At 36.6% G+C, this 23,530-nt stretch overlaps 1 protein-coding gene across 43 annotated transcripts in view; it reads left to right on the top strand.

The window, feature by feature from the left end:
- Window positions 1-23,530, top strand: part of smtnb (smoothelin b) — a 162,451-nt gene that overhangs the window by 71,881 nt on the left and 67,040 nt on the right. For 27 of the 43 annotated variants that reach the window (XM_087254449.1, XM_087254448.1, XM_087254443.1 and 24 more), the window contains 2 exons: window positions 14,260-14,320; window positions 21,024-21,230. In XM_087254449.1, the coding sequence (XP_087110575.1) occupies window positions 14,260-14,320; window positions 21,024-21,230 (268 nt within the window). Of the gene's footprint in view, window positions 1-6,500; window positions 6,575-14,259; window positions 14,321-21,023; window positions 21,231-23,530 lie in introns of those variants that run through there. The other 16 variants (XM_087254466.1, XM_087254465.1, XM_087254464.1 and 13 more) reach the window with 2 other exon arrangements.

Below are 23,530 nucleotides of genomic sequence, written 5' to 3'. Positions count from 1 at the left end.
TGCCACCCCTCAGGGAATAGGGAAACATTGTGTTGAAAATTTAGGAAAATGTATTGTCTTGATTTGCAAATAGCTGCACTGTGTATGTATAACAATGTCTCTTTCTCTTTGCTTTCACTTTCTATTTATTCCAACATCCCATATGACACACACACACGCTTTTGTGCATCAGTGACTTTACATTGTTAACACAGAGCCTCATCTCTCATCTTCGCTGGCTGAAATGTGGAGAATGTTAGAAATGCGCTGCTTCTTTCACCTTTATTTCACCTACCCTCATCCCCCCGTGCTGCTCCTCAGCTTATTCCTTTATTTCAAGAGTTCACATTTAGCTGATGATTGATAGTAAAGTTAGTTTGGCGTGCTGTCCCGGGAGAGAGCCCTGAGCTTATAAGATCCTCGAGCCCTGGGCTCCCTCCCGTTGCAAGGCGAGAGGGGAGTTTGAGCTCAGGTAGATCTCGATGACTCCACCTCTTGCTTGTTGTAGCTAAGTGTCAGATATGGATGCTGAAATGTGTACTCAGAGGTGAGCTAATGTATTTTGATTAATTGTTTAGAGTGCTTGTTTTTGAACTGTGGGAGGAAACCGGAGGACCCGGGGAAAACCCACGCGACCACGGGGAGAACGAGCAAACTCCGCACAGAAATGCCGTCTGGTTTGGAAAGGAATTAAACCAGGGGCATTCTTGCTGTGAGGCAACAGCGCTAATCACTGGCCACCGTAACGCCCGTTTGAAAGGAGGGAAAGTAGGGTTGGGTGGGGGGGTTTCTTCAAGACGAAGATATTGAGAGGAGAAAAGGCTGGTTATTTATAGTGAAATGAGGATCGTCTGATAGGATAGTCAGTCATTAGCTAAAGTTGGAACAGCTGCGAACAATCATAAGCACGTGATCCTCTCGAAATTTGTTTATGAATAAACTTCACTTAATTCCTCAATTACTCCTTTCTTATTTAGTTCAGAGTGAACATCAGCGCGTTTACCTGTCAGCACATAATGGTTTGCATGTTCACCCACATCCTTACTCCAAATAAGCATATGGAAAAAAACAAACACACTGAGAACAAAGCGTGCCGGCACAGGGAAAGAAAGGCTTTTATTGCTCTGTATGTGGAGATCCAGTGTGATCGTATCTGCCTGCTTTGACCTGCTTCTGTCTGGGTCTGTTTTGATAACAATCACATCTGGATTTTGCTCTTCAGTGAGGGGAAAAAAAAGACTCCTTTAGTGATAAACCACATGTTGTTTAGGTGTCACTTGCACTGTTTCCATCCAAAAGTTTTGGGATATACAATAAAATATACAGGTGGCGCAGTAGGTAGTGCTGTCGCCTCACTGCAACAAGGTCACTGGTTCAAGCCTCGGCTGGGTCAGTTGGTGTTTCTGTGTGGAGTTTGCATGTTCTCCCTGCGTTCGCGTGGGTTTCCTCTGGGTGCTCCGGTTACATCCACAGTCCAAAGACATGCGGTACAGGTGAATTGGGTAAGCTAAATTGGTCGTAGTGTATGAGTGTGTAGGGATGTTTCCCAGAGATGGGTTGCAGCTGGAAGGGCATCTGCTGTGTAAAACATGTGCTGGATAAGTTGGTGGTTCATTCCGCTTTGGCGACCCCTGATAAATACATTTACATTTAGTCATTTAGCAGATGCTTTTATCCAAAGCGACTTACAAATGAGGACAAGGAAGCAATTAACACAACTATAAGAGCAACTATGAATAAGTGCTATAGGCAAGTTTTTGGTATGCAAAGATTAAGAAGCAAAATAGTAGTATTTTTTTTTATTTTTTTTTTTTATCAATGCAGTTAGTGAGGGAATTGCAGATTAGTAAGGAAAGTGGAGACTAAATAGCTGAGTTTTTAGTCGTTTCTTGAAGACAGCGAGTGACTCTGCCGTTCTGATGCAGTTAGGGAGTTCCTTCCACCAACTGGGCAGATTGAGTGCGAGAGTTCGGGAAAGTGATTTCTTCCCCCTTTGGGATGGAACCACAAGGCGACGTTCATTCACAGAACGCAAGTTACTGGAGGGCACATAGATCTGCCGAAGTGAGAGCAGATAAGAAGGGGCACAGCCAGAAATCGCTTTGTAAGCAAACATCAGAGCTTTGAATTTGATGCGAGCAGCAACTGGTAGCCAGTGCAAACGGATGAGCAGCGGAGTGACATGTGCTCTTTTAGGTTAATTAAAAACCACTCGTGCTGCTGTATTCTGAAGAGGTTTAAAAGAGCTAGCTGGGAGCCCGGCTAGTAGAGAGGACCAAGCCGAAAAGGACCAAGCCAAAAATAAAATAAATAAATGAATGAATAAAACTGTGGTTTGTGATTTAATGTATCTCAATTATTAAAATGAAATGAAGATATTAAAAGAAAGAAAGTGCTAATATTAGCTAAAACAAATCTACAAATGAAGTTATGCATAATAAAATGAAATGATGCAGGGACAAAGTATTGAACACACAAAGAAGGAGAGGTGTAGTTCAGCAGTGAAAGCCCAGACAGCAGCTGAAATCTCTCAGTAGTTCTTCAGCAACCCTCTGCCCTTCATTAGTGTAAATGAATATCAGCTGCTTCAGTCCAACATCTACATTAGCAGGAGGATGAAGATGAGCCAGGGTGGACATTTCAGCAAGACAATGATCCAAAACACAGCCAAGGAGGCTCTCAGATGCTTTCAGAGAAAGAAAATCAAGCTGTAGAATGGCCCAGCCAACCACCTGATCCGAATCTAATAGAAAATACAAAATAAAGCTCAGATTTGAAAGACGAGACCCACAGAACCATCAAGATTTTGACACTCTGTTGAAGTCTGTGAGAAACTCACACCTGAGCAGTGCATGAGACTTCATTCTCCATATGAGAGGCGTCTTTAAGCTGCAGCACTAAAAAAAGCCTTTAATATAAAGTATTGATAGATTCAGTATTTCAATACTTTCTCCTAGCGTCATTTCATTGATCATTTAGTCATTCATTAATTGTCACCACAGCGGAATGAACCGCCAACTATTCCAACAAACGTTTTATGCAGTGGATAGCCCATCCAGTCACAACCCAATACCGGGAAACATTTCATTCTTGATACTTGAGCCGATCCGCGAATAGCAGCACATTATGACGATGACCAATCAGAGTCACTTAAGGGCGGGCCTTTCAGAGGAACTAGGAAATATGACAGTCGTTTTCATGTTAGCTGAGTAGCTGTGTATAATCAAAGTGAGATGTATAAAAAAAAAATAACGTGATTTCCTTCAAGTGAAACATGAGCACACATTGCTTTGCATCTTATAAACACAACCAAGCCTTAAAATTACATTCTGGACCACCCCTTTAAGGGAGCTAATAATATTGACCTTAAAATGCTTTTTAAAAAATTAAGAACTGCTTTTATTCTAGCCGAAATAAAACAATTAAGACTTTCTCCAGAAGAAAGAACATTATAGAAAATGAACTTCCTCCCTCTGTTAAACACCATTTGGGAAATATTCGATAAAGAAAACAAAATTCACAGGAGGATGAATCATTCTGACTTCAACTGTGTGTGCTATGAATGACAGATTTAATGTGTTCAGAATAGCAGGTCTGAATTGAAGAATGGCCTCTTGTACATTCCTGGCATTTACATGTGCTTTGTATACAGTAGTTTGCTTTAGTTGCAGGAGTCGCACTGTTTTTCCTGTGTGCTGTCGGAGTGATTCCCTCGCGTGCCTTTCAACGTTTTCCTTCTCCGTCGTGAGCTCTTTCATGTTTTGTTTTGCTCCGTCTTGTGTTATATCTCAGTTTGACATCTTTTCCTGTGTACACAGATTAGCTTTGGGAATCATGGGGCTTTTTTTCAGACTTTACATATAAGAATGAAAAGGATAATGTGGTATAGCTGAGTATGTACTGTACTGTATAATGCTTTGAACTAGAGCTGGGCGATAGGCCTGTCATAATGGACTTATCACACAACATGGACATGAGCTTAATTGTTTTTTGGTGATGCAATATATATCGGCCGTACATAAAAACTCATTCAAGCAACATTTCAGCTGATTGCAAAACATCTCTATCTCTATCGGTGGTGTTTCCATCCAAAAATGCGAATTAACTTTATGCGCAAAACTGGATTATCGCATAAGTTGTGCCAATGAAGCATCGTTTCCATCCGAGTCAAATCGAACAAAATCGTCACTTCCTGATTAACTGGCGCCAAATATAAACAGTAAAAACTGCGTTTGCTGCAGTTGGAGAAGCTGCATCAATCTTTTCTAAATGAATGCGCTTCAGAAGACAATCCTGACAAGCCAACACAATCTCACGGTAATTCGTAACTTCTTCATTTAGTGGCTAATTCGTACGATCTAATTCGTACAATTTAGTACGATTTGCTTATCCCCCAATGACGGGTGGGGTTAGGTGCCACGCCTCCTTTTTAAAATCGTATCATTTCGGACGACTGAAATCGTACAAATTCGTACGAATTAGCCACTAAACTGGCAAAACGTAAAATACTTACGTTTTCTCGTGAGATCAGGCTGGACAAGCTGTGAGCGCGCAGTGGCGTTTGAAGCAATGGTTTGAAGGTGTCAGACGTGGAGCACAGGCGCTCTTGATTCTGGAGGTTGTTAATAAAATAATAACATTAATACTGAAATGGTAAGGCGTTTTATAATGACCAAAACAACATTTCAGATGTTTTTTAATGTGCTCAGCCTGACGTTTTATCCATTCACACACGTTTTAAGCATCACATGATCTCTTTTAACAAAATCGCATGACCTTTTTTAATGCGCATGCTGGAGTTTGTGCGGTAAAAGTGTTTCCATCACAGTTTATGCGCATCTTTTCTTATCGAATAAAAAGTTTATCCTACCCAGTTAGGCGCAACTGGTTTTTTCATGCGTATATGCAAAAAGCTGAAGACAAAATGAATGAATAAAAAAAGTAGAAATATATATATATATATATATATATTTTTTAATAGTTAAAACTAAAACACTTTTCAAAAACAATTACAGGCCTATCATAAATGTAAAAAAATTATTAATAAAATGCAACATGTAAATTGTATTTTTAAGATTGCAAGTTTTTCACAGCGCTTTTATTCATGTTTCTGTCTATGATAATATTACACTCATATGCAGTGCTCAGCGTAATTAAGTTCACCCTATTTTGAAAATGAATATTTGTGTCCATTTCTCAGTTAATATAGGCATATATTTTAATGCATTTAAACAAAACAGATTTATTAAACACATATGTATGAAAATAATATTTTAGTCAAAAACATATTTAGAAAATAAAAGATAATGCAATTAAATTTAAGCAAAATATTGCAAAAATAAATTACAACCTACAAAATTTAACAACTTGTACTAGTTTTTGGACCGTTATAATGATTTTGCTAAATTAGATTTAGATTTGGCTTCAGTATTGACTAATCCAATGTATACACACAAATATATTATTGAACATCTTTAATATTAAATAGAAATAATTGAATATTATTGATTTTTAAATTCAATAAAAATATGAATTTAAAAAAAAAACTTGTGAGGGGTGCACTTATAAATGCTGAGCACTGCATGTTACAGTAACGCATTACAGTAAACAATACATTTTGTAACGCAACTATATAATCAATAGAGCATAACATGAATGATAGGCTATTATTTTGCCCGTACAATATACAGTTCAAGTCATAATTATTAGTCCCCTGTATATAATTTTCCACAATTTCTGCTTAATGGAAAGATGATTTTTTTTCAACACATTTCCAAACATAATAGTTTTAAAAACTCATCTCTAATAACTGATTTATTTTATCTTTGTCATGATGACAGTAAATAATATGTGACTAGATGTTCTTCAAGACAGCTTAAAGTGACATTTAAAGGCTTAACTAGGGTAAATAGGGTAAAGTTAGGGTAATTAGGCAAGTCATTGTATGACGATGGTTTGTTCTGTAGACAATCGGAAACAAATATTGCTTAAGGGGGCTAATAATTTTGACCTTAAAATGCTTTAAAAAAATTTAAAAACTGCTTTTCTTCTAGCCGAAATAAAACAAATAAGACTTTCTCCAGAAGAAAAAACATTATAGGAAATACTGTGAAAAATTCCTGAATCTGTTAAACATCATTCGGGAGATGTTTAATAAAATAAAATGAAGAAATTCACAGGAGGGTGAATAATTCTGACTTCAGCTGTATATTGTCATATTGCACAACCCTACTCAGAATGTGAGCTTGTTTAATCAAACGTTTCAGTGCATTTTTTCAGTCAGTTTTAGTGTTTTTTATGACATTTCAGGGCGACTTTTAGGTGCAAAGTTCGAAGCTGAGGGTCCAGATCTGCAGGCTATCGGCTCTCCTTCAGTATAATGAGAGCTGAGAGATTTGAGTTAAGCAGGAAGAGTGGGATGTGGGGAGGAAGAGAGTGGGAGTGGTCAGGAAGGGAGGGGGGTGGTCAGGAAGAATGAGGCGTGGCCTGTGTGAATGTGTGTGTGTGTGTGTTCAGAGCTCAGTGACTTAGAGCTGGTTTTATGTGCTGAACTCACGTGTGGACTGAGAGCCTCAGACACAAACTCCAGGAGAAGGTAAAGCAGCCTTTCATAAAGGGGTTAGCAGGTTGTTTTTAATGTACTGCTGTTGTTGTTTATACTTCATAGTGTAAGTGATGGGTGGATATATTTACATGAAATTTAAATGCGCTATCATTAAGCCATCATAATGCTTTAAATTACATTTCTTTGAATAAATTTCATTATTGTCATGTTGAAAATATTCTACTACTGGATAATTGAACTTATATATTACTTAAGCTAGTAAGGTGTTTGTTTGTGTATGTTTTAGGGGAATAGACCTGTTTATGGATTTATGATTTATCAGTAAAGTACTGGTGGTATTTTTTGCAAAAAAAATAAAAATAAAAAAATTATATATATATATATATAATAAAACCATTGTTAATGTGTTGTAAAAATGAATATAAACATGTCAGAAAATTATATATATATATATATATATATATATATATATATATATATATATATATATGTGTGTGTGTGTGTGTGTGTATGTATGTATATATATATATATATATATATATATATATATATATATATATATATATATATATATATATATATATATATATATATATATATATATGTATGTATGTATGTATGTATGTATGTATATATATATATATATATATATATATATATATATATATATATATACATATATATATATGTATGTATGTATGTATATATATATGTATGTATGTGTGTGTGTGTGTGTGTATATATATATATATATATATATATATATATATATATATATATATATATATATGTATATGTGTGTGTGTGTGTGTGTGTATGTATATATATACACACACACGCACACACACACACACACACATATATATATTTATTATTTATTTATTTAATTTTCTTTCCCCAGTGATGGGTTGCAGCTGGAAGGGTTTCCCCTGCGTAAAAATGTGCTGGATAAGTTGGCGGTTCATTCTGCTGTGGCTACCCCAGATTAATAAAGGGACTGAGCCGAAAAGATAATGAATGAATGAATGATATTGATAATTTGACACAAATACATATTATTTGGCATAAACTACTAAAAAAAGTGTCATATTTTTGACATCTTCATATATTTATGTTAGAACATAAATAAACAATGGTTTTAACTTCAGAAGAAGTCAATATTTGGAGAAATAACTCAGATGTTTTGTTTAATAACAGCAAAGTAAAGCATTTGTTTTCATTAGCTATTGTCGTTTTCTAAAGTGCTGGACATGACCAGGTTTTTCTTTGAACTTTGAAAGAAATATTATCATTACCCAATATTAACATTTTACGCCAACACATTTCTAATAAATCCAGTAGATTCTAGAGAAGCTGAACATTTTCTCTTAATTGACTCTTAATTTCTTTTTTTACATTGCTGTGAATCAGGGATGCCCAAACTTTTTCTTATCAAAACTTGATTGAGGGTTGTGGGCCAAAGTTGAATATACCAAACTGAATTACATTTAAATTTGCTGTGGGTAATTTCCTAATTTATTTGCTAATATTTAAACATAACTAAAATATATTAATTTATGATGCAGTATCATTTTGTAGTGTTTTATAATGAACTTATTGTAGTAAAAACATTTATAACACAATGGAGATCAATGCTGAATGCACTAGTCAGGCTGCTCCAGTCTTTGCCTTGATTTGCTTCTGATGTCTTGTGCATCTGTCCAGTGGCAGTATTTACATTTTAAAAGATTCATTTACAACATGCAATTTTAGTTAGCTTTTTTGTAGCTCCTTAAATAAACAAAGAAACTAAAGGTTACATTAAATTTGAAATTACGATCTCTATCAAAGAAATCGTCCCAATCCACTCCCTATCATTCTCCCTCTCTTTTCAGATGGGAAAGGGGGCCAAACCAAAGTTTATTATGGGCCAACTTTAGCCCGTGGGCCCTATTTTGGGCACCTCTACTGTAAATGTATTGCTTCTTTTAAACAAATCTCCACAAATGGTATTTAAAGTAACAGTCAGCATCATTATTTCAGTCACATGATCCATAAAAAGCAATTCTTTTATCAGATTTTTAACAAAAATCTCTTGTTAAAAAGGGTTTGGCTCCTCCATTTTCTGGAAACCAAGCTAATTTGTATGATTTTTAGGGAATATCAAGTTTAAACCAACAGCATTTAAATTTTTATATTATATTTGTGATCATTTGTAATATTTTAATATAAAATTTTTATTTTATCAGATTTTTAACAAAAATCTCATGTTAAAAAAGGTTTCCCTACTCCTTATTTTTCTGGAAACCAAGCTAATTTACTTTGGAGAATAGGAAGTTCAAACAAACAGCATTTAAATGTTTATATTTTATTCGGGATCATTTTAAAACTGGTTTTGATTCTCCATAATTTTCTGGCCACTAAGTTAATTTACATGATTTTTTGGGGACTTTTAAATTCAAACCGGCTGCATTTTATTTTTTGCATTTGATTCACAATCTTTTGTAATATTTTAAATGTAAAATTGTTATTTTATTGGATTTTGCAAAAATGGATTTCCTTCTCCATAATTTTTTGTTAACCAAGATAATGTACTCGATTTTTGGGGAATATTAAGTTCAAACCAACAGCATTTTATTGTTTGCAATTATTCATAATCATTTGTAATATTTTAAATGTTAAATTATGATTTTATCAGATTTTAAACCAAAATCTCTTGTTAAAAATAGTTTTACTCCATAATTTTCTGGTCACCAAACTAATTTACATGATTTTTGGGGAATATTAAGTTCAAACAAACAGCATTTTTTTGTGCTTTTTATTCACAATCTTTTGTAATATTTGAAATGTTAAATTCTTATTTTATCAGATTTTTAACCAAAATCTCATGGTAAAAATGAGTTTCCTACTCCATAATTTTCTGGAAACCAAGCTAATGTACACAATCTTTGGGCAATATCAATTCAAACAAACATCATTTTATTTTTTGTATTTCTTTTGTAATCATTTTAAATCTTAATTTCTTATTTTATTAGATTTTTAACAAAAATCTTATGTCAAAAATGGTTTTGCTGCTCCATAATTTTCTGGCAACCAAGCTAATTTGCATGATTTATGGGTAATATTAAGTTCAAACAAACAGCATTTTATTTGTGATCATTTGTAATGTTTTAAATGTTAAAATATCATTTTATCAGATCTTTAACCAAAATCTCATGGTAAAAATGGTTTTGATTCTCAATTTTATGGAAACCAAGCTAATTTACATGATTTTTGGGCCATATCAAAAATCAATAATATCAATAATTGGCAAAAGTTAACTAAATGTTAACTAATTGTCAGTTTTAATCATTGAAAAGTATCCTTGATGATTGAAGATATTAATTTCTTTCAGATATCTTTAGACCCCAAAACGAACAGTAAACATATAAAACTCATATTGCTGAAGGATTCAAAATATGCAAAGAAATGCTTAACTTTTCACTCAGATTACATTATATATCCAGCAAGTCTCAAAGTCTTTGCATATGTAGTGTCTATGCTGTCTGCTCTATGGTCTCTTCATCTCATTTTAATGTGTGTGTGTGTGTGTGTCTGTGTTGAAGCCAAAATGACAGGCTCTGCTTCTGTATTTCACTCATCATGAGTTAAGTGTGTGTGGTTCACCAGACTTATCCAGACGCTCATGGAAAATGACACTGACTGCTTTACACACGCTAGATCTTACGAGCTATGTGCACTCAGCTACCCCAAAATCGGCCTGTTTTGAAGACCTACAGCTTTATGCGGCATTTCGGTCAAAAAGAAAAAGTTTGTTCATGCAAGTAGAAGAGAAGTTTGAGTTCAGGAGAGTCCGTCTGGCTCACTTAACTGCAGTCGCCATCTAGATTAAACCTGTCACAATGAGCTCAATCTATACATGCAACGTTTAAAGTCATCAAGTTTTAATGCATTGCTCATTTTCACTCAGAAACACTTACTGTGCAGTGTTGCATCTGTACACTAATGGAAATTAAAGGAGAGCAGGGTTCTTACGGGTGCTGGAAATCCTGGAAAATGCTTGATTTTTATTTTAGTGTTTTCAAGGTTAGAAAAGTGCTTGGATTTTAGACGAAGTGCTTGAACCTGCTTGGATTAGCAGGATTGAAATTGTGACTGTTTTGGTTGCATATGTGCACAATTTTGTCTATGTGACCTCAATATATATGTTTTAATTTTGTCTATGTGACCTACATATTTAATATGTGATCCCAAATATATTTGGGAGCATTTGTGCGAGTGGATAAATTGTTGTCGTGCGACCAGTTTTCATTGCAAAATGTTCGCCGCATACGCGCATTTATGGAGCTAATAAATGCCAAAACAATTTGAATTTGAATTGTGTTAAATTGAATTATTAACAATTGTAAGTTAATAATACTGATTATATCCTATTAGAAATGTTTTGAATTTGTATTTCTTAACTTGATTATCTGAAATTTAAGACAACAAAATTTTTAAAGTCAGATTTTTATAGACCTATTTTTAAGCCTTAAACGACAATCCAATGACTGTAAAGAAAAAATAGCAATGCACATGAAATATCATGTACGACACCCAAACAAAATCTGACTGTAAGCTCATTTCTTGAGATATCAACTTAACGTAGAAAGAGACCAAACTTAAAAGCATTTTTAATTTATTTTTTAATCATTTTTGGGTAAACTTTCCCAATAAATCCAAAATATCTCCAATAAATCTAAAGTGCTCAATAAATTTTATTTTTTTAAAATAGCACAATTGATTTAAATGTGAAAAAATACTTACAATATATATATATATATATATATATAAACATAATTAACCGTGGTTATTAGTTGCAGGAAAAGCATACAAATGTACCTTGAAAGTGCTTGAAAAGTGCTGGAATTTGTAGTTGGAAAATGTGTAAGAACCCTGAGGAGAGCAGGGCTCAAAAGGGATGAAAAATACGTCTAATGCAACTTGTGTGTAACTTCTAATGCATTCTATAATCAAAGCATTAAAAAGCCATGGTATAGCTTTGCACAAGAAACGAGCTAAAATAAAGCATCAATGAAGCCGCTCCAGTTCACAGAACTGTTATTTTTGAGTCAAATGGCTCTGCAAACTCAGTCTGAACTTCAGAAAAAGAACATTTTCTTGTTTCTTTGGCGTCCGACTTATAATTATAGTGTGGAATTATGATGTGACGGCTGCTGAGAAGTTTCAGCATCTGTTTGCTTTACGCAGAGGAAATGATGCCTTGCTGTTGTTTGCAAGTGAAATCTCAGAGGCTGAAATGGTCATCTATTTACATGCGCTGGGTTTAAATTGTTCTCTCAAACCGGCGTTCTGCACATTCAGAAGCCTAAACGCAGGCAAACACGTGACCGCCTCGTGTAATTCCAGATTATTTCTGTTTGTGTTGGGCTGCTGATTAACTGAGGTTTGGTGTTTATTGTAGCATATAACTCTTAATCCTTTTACAGCATGTAGGCGAGCACCGTTAAGCCAAAAAGACAGCATTAAGCGCACTCTAAACATCTTAGTAGTCAGCCTCCTTTACAGCTTTCATACATACTCAAAGACTGACGTTTGGTTTTTATTTCTGTTTTATTATTCTGCAATGCGAAAGTAAGCTCTTTTCTGCAGTTGTTTTAGGGCTTACCGTTCATTTGCCTATAGGAGTAATGAGTAGGAATAACAAACGGCAGTAAACGTTTGTCTTCTTGCTCTACAAATGAATGTGTTTATGACAATACATGGAAATTAAAATAATATTTATATAAGATACTTTTATGGCTAAGAAACTGGACGTGAATGAGACTGACAATCTTAAGACCGTCCACAAGGTAATACAATGAATGCTTGATTCTGATTGGCTGATTGTCTTTCTAAGGTGTGCAGTTGTTTTTAGAGAAACAAAGTAGTTCCAGGCAGGTTTTGACTGCGTTACACTTTAATGTCACTACGCCAGAAGATTTCTGTCATTTTCAGTCATCTTGCATGCAGGTTTCACAACAATGCATCATGAAATGTGGTCAAGTAAGGGATAAAGTACATCCAGACGGTTGTTATCGCAGAATAAAGCCTGACAGGCTTGTTAGTAGCCTGACACAAAGTTGTATAAGATTGAAGGACTTTATTCTGCAAAAACAAACATCCTGGATGTACTTTGTCCCATTTATTATTAAGGCTACTAGCCAGACAATTTTATAAGTACACATAAAACACTGTTCGAAGCCATTATGGTTTATTATTCTTAAATTAGAAATGAAAACAGCTGAGTGGAGTTTGTAATAGACTGAAGGGCTGTATTCCATGAAAACAATTGCCTGGATCTACTTTATTCTGGTAATTACATGTCTACTTGCCACAAAATGTAAAATTATACACTAAAGTAAGCATTTTTCCTAACCATAATAGTTTATTATTTCTTTAATTAAATGCAAAGCTAAAAAATGAAAACTGCTGAATGGAGCATACATCAACCTATTTATTATTTAGCCACAAGATGGCGCCAAACATTCAAAAACAGTGGCAAGACAGTCAAGATGAGTCAGTGTTATTCAATGGTTGTTATCTGGAAATAACATATCTTAGAATATCACGACTGACCAAGCAGAATCAAATATTTCAGATAGCCGTGTAATAATAGGTTTTAAGTCAACTATTCGTGTTTTATCTTACTTAGTTATTCAGTCTGTATAACTTCTTAGGCTATAATTTCTGTTAAACTGATACAGGAATACGTGTTTTGGTTGAAGGGCTTAATTTCTGCAAACAAACAACCACCGTGATGTACTTCATCACACTTGTTACACAGCTATTTGCCGCAAAACTTAAAATTATACACTAAAGTAAACATTTTACAGCTGTAATAGTTATTAATTCCTTAATTAAAGTCAAAGCTTACAAATGAGAACTGCTGAATAAAGCATACATTAACCTATGAATTATTTAGCCACAAGATGACACCAAACAGTCAAAATCAGCGGCAAACACAGTCAAGATGAGTCAATGTTATTCAACGGTTGTTATCTGGAAATAACATATCTTACAATATCACGACTGACCAATCAGAATCAAATATTTCAGATAGCTGTGTAATAACAGGATTTAAATTAACTATACGTTGTTTTATCTTGCTTGATTAATCAGTCTGTATATTATCTGAGGATATCGATTCTGTTAAACTGATACAGAAATATGTTTTTTGGTTAAAGGGCTTTATTCTGCAGAAAAAACAACCGGCTAGATGTACTTTATTACACTTATTACACAGATATTTGCCACAAAACGTTAAATTATACACTTAAGTAAACATTGTTCTAGCCATAATAGTTTATTAATTCTTGAATCAAAGGCAAAGCTGACAAACGAAAACTGCTGAATGGAGCATACACTAACCTATGTATGTTTCAGCCACAAGATGTAGCCAAACAGTCAAAAACAGCGGCAAGACAGTAAAGATGAGTCAATGTTATTCAACGGTTGTTTTCTGGAAATAACATATCTTAGAATATCACGACTGACCAATCAGAATCAAGTTTTTCGGGTAGCCATTTAATAATAGATTTTAACTCAATTGTATGTTGTTTCATCTTGCTTGATTTATTGCTCTGTATGCTTTCAGAGGGTAGAATTTTTGTTGAATTAATACAGAAATTAGTGTTTTTTTATGTTTTCTCTTTAGCTAGTATGATATTTATTTGAATTTATGTTTTTTTTTTTAGGATAACATCCCAACAGAGTCACTCATCAGCCAATCAGTGAGGATCGGGACCCACAGAAAAGGCAAGTTAAATCGCACACAACAACCTCTCCATTAAAATAGTTTCATCCTGCTCGCACTCTGATGATGTTTGCTGTTTTGTTCAAACTACTTATTTAAAAATGAGCTAAAACATCACAACACTTGAGATTTTTTTTATTTATTTTTGGGACAACTTTTATGTTTTATGTTCAATCCACTTAAATTTGTAAAAAAAAAAAAAATTTAATTAACTTAATTCCTTCATGTTGACCCAACTCAAATCGACTGCATTTGTTTCACAGTGCACTTGAGGGGGGAATATCCAGAGATGTAAAGCTCATTTATGTCTGCCAAAAAGACTTTCATCCCCCCCGCACCCCAGGTCTAACCCCCCCTATATTTAGACGCAGAGTCTTGTTGAAGTAAAACTCCTTTCCTGTGACCCTGACATTTGTGGTGTTAGTGGTCCTTACTCAGCTGCTCAACCCAGTGATTTTGGCCAGGGTGAGAGCACGGCCAAGCAGAGACGGCCTTAATGAGTGCACAAAACCAGACATTTTGGGAAGCCACTGTTTGTTATTCAGACGGACACAAAGGAAGTTTGGGGCTGGGACAGGACAGGGAAGAGCATTTATATACGCTTGTTGTGGGGAAGGAGGGAAGGACGTGCTTTTCGGCTTGCAAGCATTCGGATCTGAGATTTAAACAAACTTTTTCTTTTCTTTTTTTGTTTATGACTTCCCTTGATGGTGATGGTGTCTGGTGGTAAAGCTGTTGTGCTTCGCAGGTGTTAAGCTGTCAGGTGTTTAGCCGAAAAGTAGGCTAAATCTAAGATTAACATGTTACAAATAGGTCACACGGACCTAGAATTAAATTTTTGGCATGCTGTTAAGATACAAATACAGACAATTTCTAAATTGTTTACATACCATAGAGTATGTGCATGTAATTAATTAATATTGCTCAGTAGTTAAATAAATAATATGGTATAAATATGAGATGAAAGGTCAAATTTTTGACTTAGTAGGGCCTCGTTTACACTAGTGCGTTTTAGTTTGAAAACGCATAAGTTTTGCTACGGTTACGCCATCCGTCCACACTACGCCGGAGTTTTCAAGTGCCGAAACAGAGCGTTTTGAAAAACGCTGGAGAGGCTGTTTTCATTCTGAAACGCTGCTGCTCCGTCTTAGTGTGGATGGGGAAAACGGAGACATCAGAAAACGGAGGCGGGGCTGCTGAGATTTGCTACCTGATTGGGGCTTTTGTGTCATTGCGTTTGTCATCAAACTCGCTTATTTTGAGGCAGAAACCGGCGAACGTGCAACAACTTTAACTATGAGGTAAACACGAAACAAAATTTTCCATCCGGAGCTTCTTCACGGGACTCCACACTCCATCAGGCTCGCACCATTCACGCGGCTCACGGTCCCGCCCAGACTCGTCAGCGCTACCAAGCCGACCAATCACAGAGCTTGCGCTACGCGTTGCTGCGACGTGTAGTTACATGTTTTGGGAGGTGCATGTCAGCGACGTCGACGGCCAGCGCAAAGGGCTATACGTCAACGCTGTAGCATACGCGTACGTTTGACGCAAAAGTATAAATCAGCCTTTATTCGTCAAGCCCCTATCACATGACTATAACACATGGCTTTAACGCTACCGGAAGACAGCAGACCAGCCTTCACTGTAAACAACAACATGGACACAGAAATGGGAGCGTTGTTTGCACTATTGTCTGTTTTAGGCGGCATTGTGCAGTTATTCATTTGTTACGTTTAGTAACCATTCGACCTCGTCGTCTGTCCACAGAAAACACCTCGCTTGCATTCTTTGACATCACGTTTATTGTTCAACCGGCGTTTGTTGACTAACATCACCCAAATGCCGAGCGAGACACATGCTTCCTGTTTATACTAGAACGCGCATGCCCAGAGTGCGCGAATGGTCACGTGATATACGTTTTTAGTGGTGTAGTGTGGACGGAGATATGTCCAGAAACGCTAGTGTAGATGCGGATCGTTTTTGATCTAAAACGCTGTTTTAAAGCTAAAACGCACTAGTGTAAACGGGGCCTAAGTCAATCTACAACAGACCTGGGCATTTTCTGACTCGCAGGCCACAAGCGGCCCGCTGGACTTCTTTGATCGGCTCGTGTGAACTTCATTCATTCATTTATTTTCTTTTCGGCTTAATACTTTTATTAATCTGGGGTCACCACAGCAGAATGAACCGCCAACTTATCCAGCATACGTTTTAAGCAATTGATTCAACCCATCACTGGGAAACACCCAAACACTTCCATACACACACATACACTACGGAAAATTTAGCTTACCCAATTCACTCATAGCGCATGCACCCGGAGGAAACACACGCCAACATGGGGAGAACATGCAACTCCACACAGAAATGCAAACTGACCCAGCTGAGTCTTGAGCTAGTGACCTTCTTGCTGAGGTGACAGCGCTACCCACTGTACCACCACCACGCCTGAATTGACTTTTTAGAATCATGACAAATAAAATTATGATGCAAGGAAAAGAAAAGAAAAAAAGTCAATTATAAGTCATGAAAATCAAATAATAAAAATAGTTGTAAGTCAGAATTTAGATTAAAGTAATAAGCAAAATAGTATGAATGTCAAATGTATGTTATGCTGTCAGTTATGAAGTTATTTATGAGATTGAAGGTCATGACAGTCAAGATTATGACATAAAATTGAAGTAAAGTCATTATTGCATGAGTCAGAATCCGTTTATTCGTTCATTTTTCTTCGGCTTAGGCTCCATTTCAGAGGTCACGACAGCGGAATGAACCGCCTGCTATTCTAGCATATGTTTTACACAATAGATGCCCTGTCAGCCACAACCCAGTACTGGGAAACACCCATACACACTCACATTCACACACTCAAACACTTCTGTCAATTTAGTTCATCAATTCCCCTATATCGCATGTGTATGGACTGTGAGGTAAACCGGAGCACCCTGAGGAAACCCACGCCAACAGGGAGTGAACATGCAAACTCCACACAGAAATGCCAACTGACCCAGCCGGGACTCAAACCAGCGACCTTCTTGCTGTGAGGTGACAGTGCTAACCCCTGAGCCACTGTTCCCCCCGCTGAGTTAAAATTATAACAATCAAAATTATAGTCACAAAAGTGTTGTTATTTCCACTATTTTTTCAATATTATTAATAGGATCCCAAAGTCATAATAATGACGTCAACATTCTGAATAATAAATTCACACAGCAGTTTATAATTACAAGAAAAATTATCAAAATTATGCCATAGATTTTAGTTTTGACACTGCCATTGTTTTCAATTGATGATTAAAACAGTTTTTATATATATATATATTTGAGACTCTTTATTTTAAGATGATTTTACATAAGTCAAATGTATTTACAATGGTAATCTAGTACTAATTATAGTAATTACAATTAATTACATGTGACTAACCCTAAACCAAACCCACATTCCTAACCATAGAGTACGTACATGTAATTAATCAATATTACTCCATAGTTAAATGAATAATTACACTGCGACAAGCACACCTTTAATAAAGTATATTTTTATGAGGTGGAAATGACTTTCAAACTAATAACAATTGTTCCGGTTATGTGAAATACATGGAAGAAAAGACCCAAAATAGAGTTAAGATGATGTTGAATGTAAATATGCAATCATATGGGCTGGTGTCATGTAGAACACAGGCTCGTTGTGAAAATGTACCTCGTATACATTTCTGGAGAGCGTGAATTATGTAGCCGGAGCTACAGTGCTTTAGAAAACACTATCGGTTGGGCTTAGGAAAGGTGGTGGGCGGGTCAATTCGTGCTTTTGTAAACACTATCGGTTGGGTTTAGGAAAGGTGGTGGGCGGGTCAATTAGTGCTTTTGAAAACACTATCGGTTGGGTTTAGGAAAGGTGGTGGGCGGGTCAATTAGTGCTTTTAAATAACACTATCGGTTGGGTTTTTTACAAAAGGCAGGGGGTGGGTCAATTAGTGCTTTTGAAAACACTATTGGTTGCGTTTACGAAAGGTTGTGGGTGGGTCAATTAGTGCTTTTGAAAACACTATCAGTTGGGTTTAGGAAAGGTGGTGGGCGGGTCAATTCGTGCTTTTGTAAACACTATCGGTTGGGTTTTTTACAAAAGGCAGGGGGTGGGTCAATTAGTGCTTTTGAAAACACTATTGGTTGGCTTTAGAAAAGGTGGTGGGTGGGTCAATTAGTACTTTTGAGAACCCTATCGGATGGGTTTAGGAAAGGCGGTGGGCGGGTCAATTAGTGCTTTTGCAAACACTATCGGTTGGGTTTAGGAAAGGCGGTGGGCGGGTCAATTAGCGCTTTTGAAAACACTATCGGTTGGGTTTTTTACGAAAGGCGGGGGGTGGGTCAATTAGTGCTTTTGAAAACGCTATTGGTTGGTTTTTGGGAGGAGGATGGTGGGTCAGTCAATCGGTCGGTCAGTCACTCAGTCAACAGCGGCCTCTGGTGGATTTGCGCGAGAACAGCATGCATGAATGGAACTTGCGAGAAAAAATATGAGATCTGAAGAAGCATACACAGCGGCCTCTGGTGGATTAGAGAAAACAAAAACAGCAAAAAACATAGCTCCTGGGGCGTGTTTGGTGCTCTCAAGAAATGTATATCGATGTGCATATCCATAATAAGCCTGAGTTGTTCATGTTTGAGTACATTTTATTTTTAGCCAAACTGATCTTCCAACAAGTAACGCAGTGCAATCTGTAATGCATATTTTCTAAACCAGCTAAAATAAATCTGTTTATCCAAAAAGATACAATTGAGGGACTTTGCTGGGCTCGACATACACTATTTTACAGCCTAGCATTTGTCTGAGTGCCTTTCTTTGTGCTGAAGAATGTGTCTGGGGTTTGGATCTCTTGACTTTATTGCCCACCACATCACTTGCGGTAAACAAAGCAGAGAAGATGGTAATCAAATTAAGCGGCTGACAAGGCCAGAGCCTCAAGACCTCACAATAACACAGTCATTTATATTCACTTAGTCTACATTTAGTCATTGAAAGGGAGCTTTTTTTGAACATCTTTAGCAAGTTGAAGTGACAAATGATCACATTTTCTCTCCTTAATTAGACTTAAAATGTCTTAAATCTGCATTTCAAAGGTTTAAAAATGCAATCGACACGACACCATAAAGAAGTTATTTTTACTTTTCTCTGTCTATTTTTCACCCAGAACAAAGTAGACGCTTGTGGGGATTTCACTTATGCAAGCAAATTTTGGGGGGATTTCACTCTATAATAGCTTCTGACAGCTGCATCAACCACTTCTGATTATTAATAGCAACCTGTACATATATTCATTTATTGTTAATCTCTGTTCATAGCTAATACAACCTGTATATAATGTTGATAGTACATCCATCTGTAAATATCACCATCGTTTTCTATAACTGCACTTTATAACTTATACCTGCATCCTGCACTTGCTGCTATTGCACTGCTGGGTAGACCTAAACTGCATTGCCTTGTACTTGTACATGTGTAATGACATTAAAGTTGAATCTAAATCTAATATTTATATCAGGTGACTGGGCTGGCCAATCCCGAAGCACCTTGGTTTAACTTTTAAATGTTTAAACCTTGATATTTGCTCGTCTTGGCATTTCCATTAAGCATTTTTTAATGTGATATTCCTGAAATATTATGCGATACTCCAAAGTTATTCCAAAGATTAAAACAGATGGATTGAATAGAGCTCAACATGTAGACTAAGCAGCCCAAAAAGCCCAGACTGTGCTCTGCTCCTTCAGAGATCTGAGAATGGTGGAAACGGCACCAAACTTCCTGACCAGATGTGAAAAGTATCAGGATGTCGGCAGGACTGCTTTCCTACAAATTATAGGGATCTGCTCAGAAACGCTGTTACCTTGAAAGAGCAGTAGCTCTCTCTCATTACGGCTGAAGCGTGAACGTGCGTCTCTCAAGTATCATCAGTCAAATGGCCTTTTTGACAGCTGTTCAGTCTTTCCTTTATTTAAACTATACAAAAAGTCTCATGATTTAGAAGGTTTTAATAGCAGCTGCACGGTTTCTAAAAGGTTTCAAGAATGAAAAGCAATTAATAAACGAGCTAGTGCATTTCTTTTGCAGATATCAGGCTCTGGGATGAAGGTTTGACGCTAATGTCATTTCCTGTGCCCACCATGTATTCCCTCTGTCTGGATGTCTGTGTCCTGCTCCCCTTTTTGCCCCGAGTGTGCATAATATATACTCAGGAAATGTGAGAGGAAATGTCCTATCTCCACCCAGCATGCACCACTCATTACAATAACCATCTGACATTCCTTCGGCTGAGTTCTGCTCATTTTGTCAGCTCATAGCTACATGTATGTAGAAAACGCATTGGAATTATTGTAGCACTTCAGCACACATGCTAATGGAAATTATGGACATCTTCCTGAAAGATGTGCATTTATGCATTTAGTAATCACTAAGTGAGTTCGATATTGAAAACAAAAGCGATCGCGTGCTAAATAATGGGGTGTATTTAAAAATAAATGCTATATCTAACATGCGCTTCATAGTGACAAAGTGCCTGGTGCATAAAGAGAGGAAGAGTGTCCTACAGGTGGTTTGTCAAGCCCACTCACTAGCATGGAGCACACTCAGGCATCCTACAGTCATTCATGTGATGCATTGGGTTTATTGTGCTGTCCTAGTGCTCACAGTGTGCTTCTTCTGTTGTAGGCTCAAGCCCTGACATGGTTTTAGTTCTGGATCCTTTGGTCAGAGAGAAAGTCTCCTGTCCTCTAACTCCGCGGATTGAGCGGGATCATGGCTCGTCCTCATCAGAGGTCATTCCCTCGTACCGAGAGCGCTCAGACTCCGGAGAGTCCAGCGATAGTCACAGCTCCCATCAGAGGAAGAGGCTGAACTCCAGCGCTTCAGACCAAGGTTAATACAGTTAGCATTTTTAAAGTCCACATGAACCGGAAGATGCAACCATTTTATTTTTCATATTGTGACGCAATTACTATAGAAACAGAATATTAAATGAGAAAACCGTGGGCATGGCTTGTTTTTTTTACTGTGAGCTGATTTTATGTAGTAAAGTAGGCATTTCATTTAGAAAGATCTCGGGAAAAGGGATTTTGGAAAGTTATTACGGCCTAATAGACTCCTCCTGCTCATCATTTCTGTTTCTTGTCAAAACTGACAGCTGGAGGGGCGTGGTTAGGTGTGTTAGCCACGCCCAATACCACAGACAGACCTAATCGGAGAATTTAACTGACAACAAACACTTCCTAATCTGCAATTGCCTCTCTGAATATCACACTAACTGTACCAAAAAAAATAAAAAAATACTAATACTACTAATACTTCCCTTCTTAGACTTTACAGACCTGAAACTTGCCTACAGCACTTATTCATTGTATCTCTTGGTTGTGTAAATTGCTTCCTTGTCCTCATTTGTAAGTCGCTTTGGATAAAAGCGTCTGCTAAATGACTAAATGTAAATGTAAATGTAAATGCAAACAGAAAGTGCATTTTCAGTTTCTCAAAATTTCAATTGAAGAATAAACGAGCAAACTATTAGGGATGTAATAATATTGTAAATACCGTCATACCGCAATAGTCATTTTTTAATATTACCGTAGGCGCATGACTCAATAAAACTATTTCTGAGAAATTTTTTTTAGGCAAATGAAGCGAACGGGAGGTAGCGGGAACTACAGTTTCCATCAGCCCAAGCGTGGCCATCATCCTTTGCGGTCTGTTGTCGCTACAGATCCATTAATGCGGAAATGGAGTGTGCTGCTAGTAGTGGGGAAGAAAAAGAGCTGGAAATGATCGAACCTAAAGCGGGTTTTAAATCGGATGTGTGGAAGCATTTCGGTTTCTTTCTAAAAGATACGAAAAAAGGAGAAAAGGTGACAGACAAAGAAAAAAAACAGTATGGAGGCACTGCCAGACTGTGGTGAAATATAAGTCAGGGAATACGACTAATAACAGTCATGGGGACTGCAGAGCACAGCACACTTGTTAGATTGATGCAGACATTGACTTGTACCGCAAAGAGACCTCTATCTCACTCATGGCTTGTCCTCTCAAGTGGTGGAAAGACAATGCACAACGTTACCCACTGCTGTCAACCTTGGCTAAATCATATCTCTCTGTCCCAGAATCCTCAGTCCCAAATGAGAGGGTTTTTTTCTGTTGCAGGGGACATGCCCAGAGATCCCAGCTTTTACCAGATTATAGTTATATGATCATTTTCCTTAAAAAACCCATCTCTATCTAAGTGAGTGAGTGATTAAATGTTGAATGTGATGAGTTTTCAACGATACTAAATTGAAACTTAATTTTTTTTTATATGGTTTAATAGTTTTTTGTTATTAAAATTGAAAGATTGAAGTTTCTGTTTCAAAGCTAACAGATAGATGGCTAATTTGTATGTCATTGATATGTTCAGTGCTGAGGTAAATAAACACTTTTGGCACTTTTTTAGAGTCTTTTTATTAGTTTTGTTTTTCCTGTAAATTATTCAATAAATACCGTACCGTGCCATTCATACCGAGGTATTACCATGAAATTCTGATACCGTTACATCCCTACAAACTATAATTTTTTTCTTAATGACGTGCACGGATGAATAGTTCGCAACAAAACTAGCAATGTGAGCTAACAAAATCAATATACTTAATTTTGATTTCATGTGTACTTAAATGAGTTTTTGCCTTAATTATTTTATTTTTGGTTTGTTTTATTATTGGCTTAATTAGTTTTAGTTAAGTTTCTATGTTATGAACACATATTTAGATTTTTTTTTATATATTTAGTTTTAAAAAAAAAACTTTTATACAATAAATAGGGTCATATTTTGGTTTTAAGGGTCTCCAACAACAGTCTAATATGCATGCAAGGTAATAAAACACTTTCATGGTCTTATAATCTGCATTTATTTTTACCTAATTTTCCCAGCGACTCTCATATGATTCGTTCAGGGATTCATTTGTTCCCGAAGCCCTCCTTAGCGCGAAGCTAATCTGCGCTGATTGGACTGATGACAGTCTGTTGCGATTTGCCGACAGCGTTCATCGCGAGAGAGTGAAGTGCCCAGCACAGCTTATCAACAATATAGAAGTAGTCAGAGTGCATAGTGTATGTGTGAGCATACCTGCCAACACTCCTGTTTTTCCCGGGAGTCTCCCTCATTTCAGACCCATCTCCAGCCACCCTCCTGTTTTGTTATT

This window comes from Danio rerio, chromosome 5, assembly GCF_052040795.2.
Source record: "Danio rerio strain M-AB ecotype USA chromosome 5, GRCz13ab, whole genome shotgun sequence".
Taxonomy (NCBI): Eukaryota; Metazoa; Chordata; class Actinopteri; order Cypriniformes; family Danionidae; genus Danio; species Danio rerio.
Note: the sequence above shows the minus strand (reverse complement) of the source record. Positions and strands in the feature narration are given on the sequence as shown.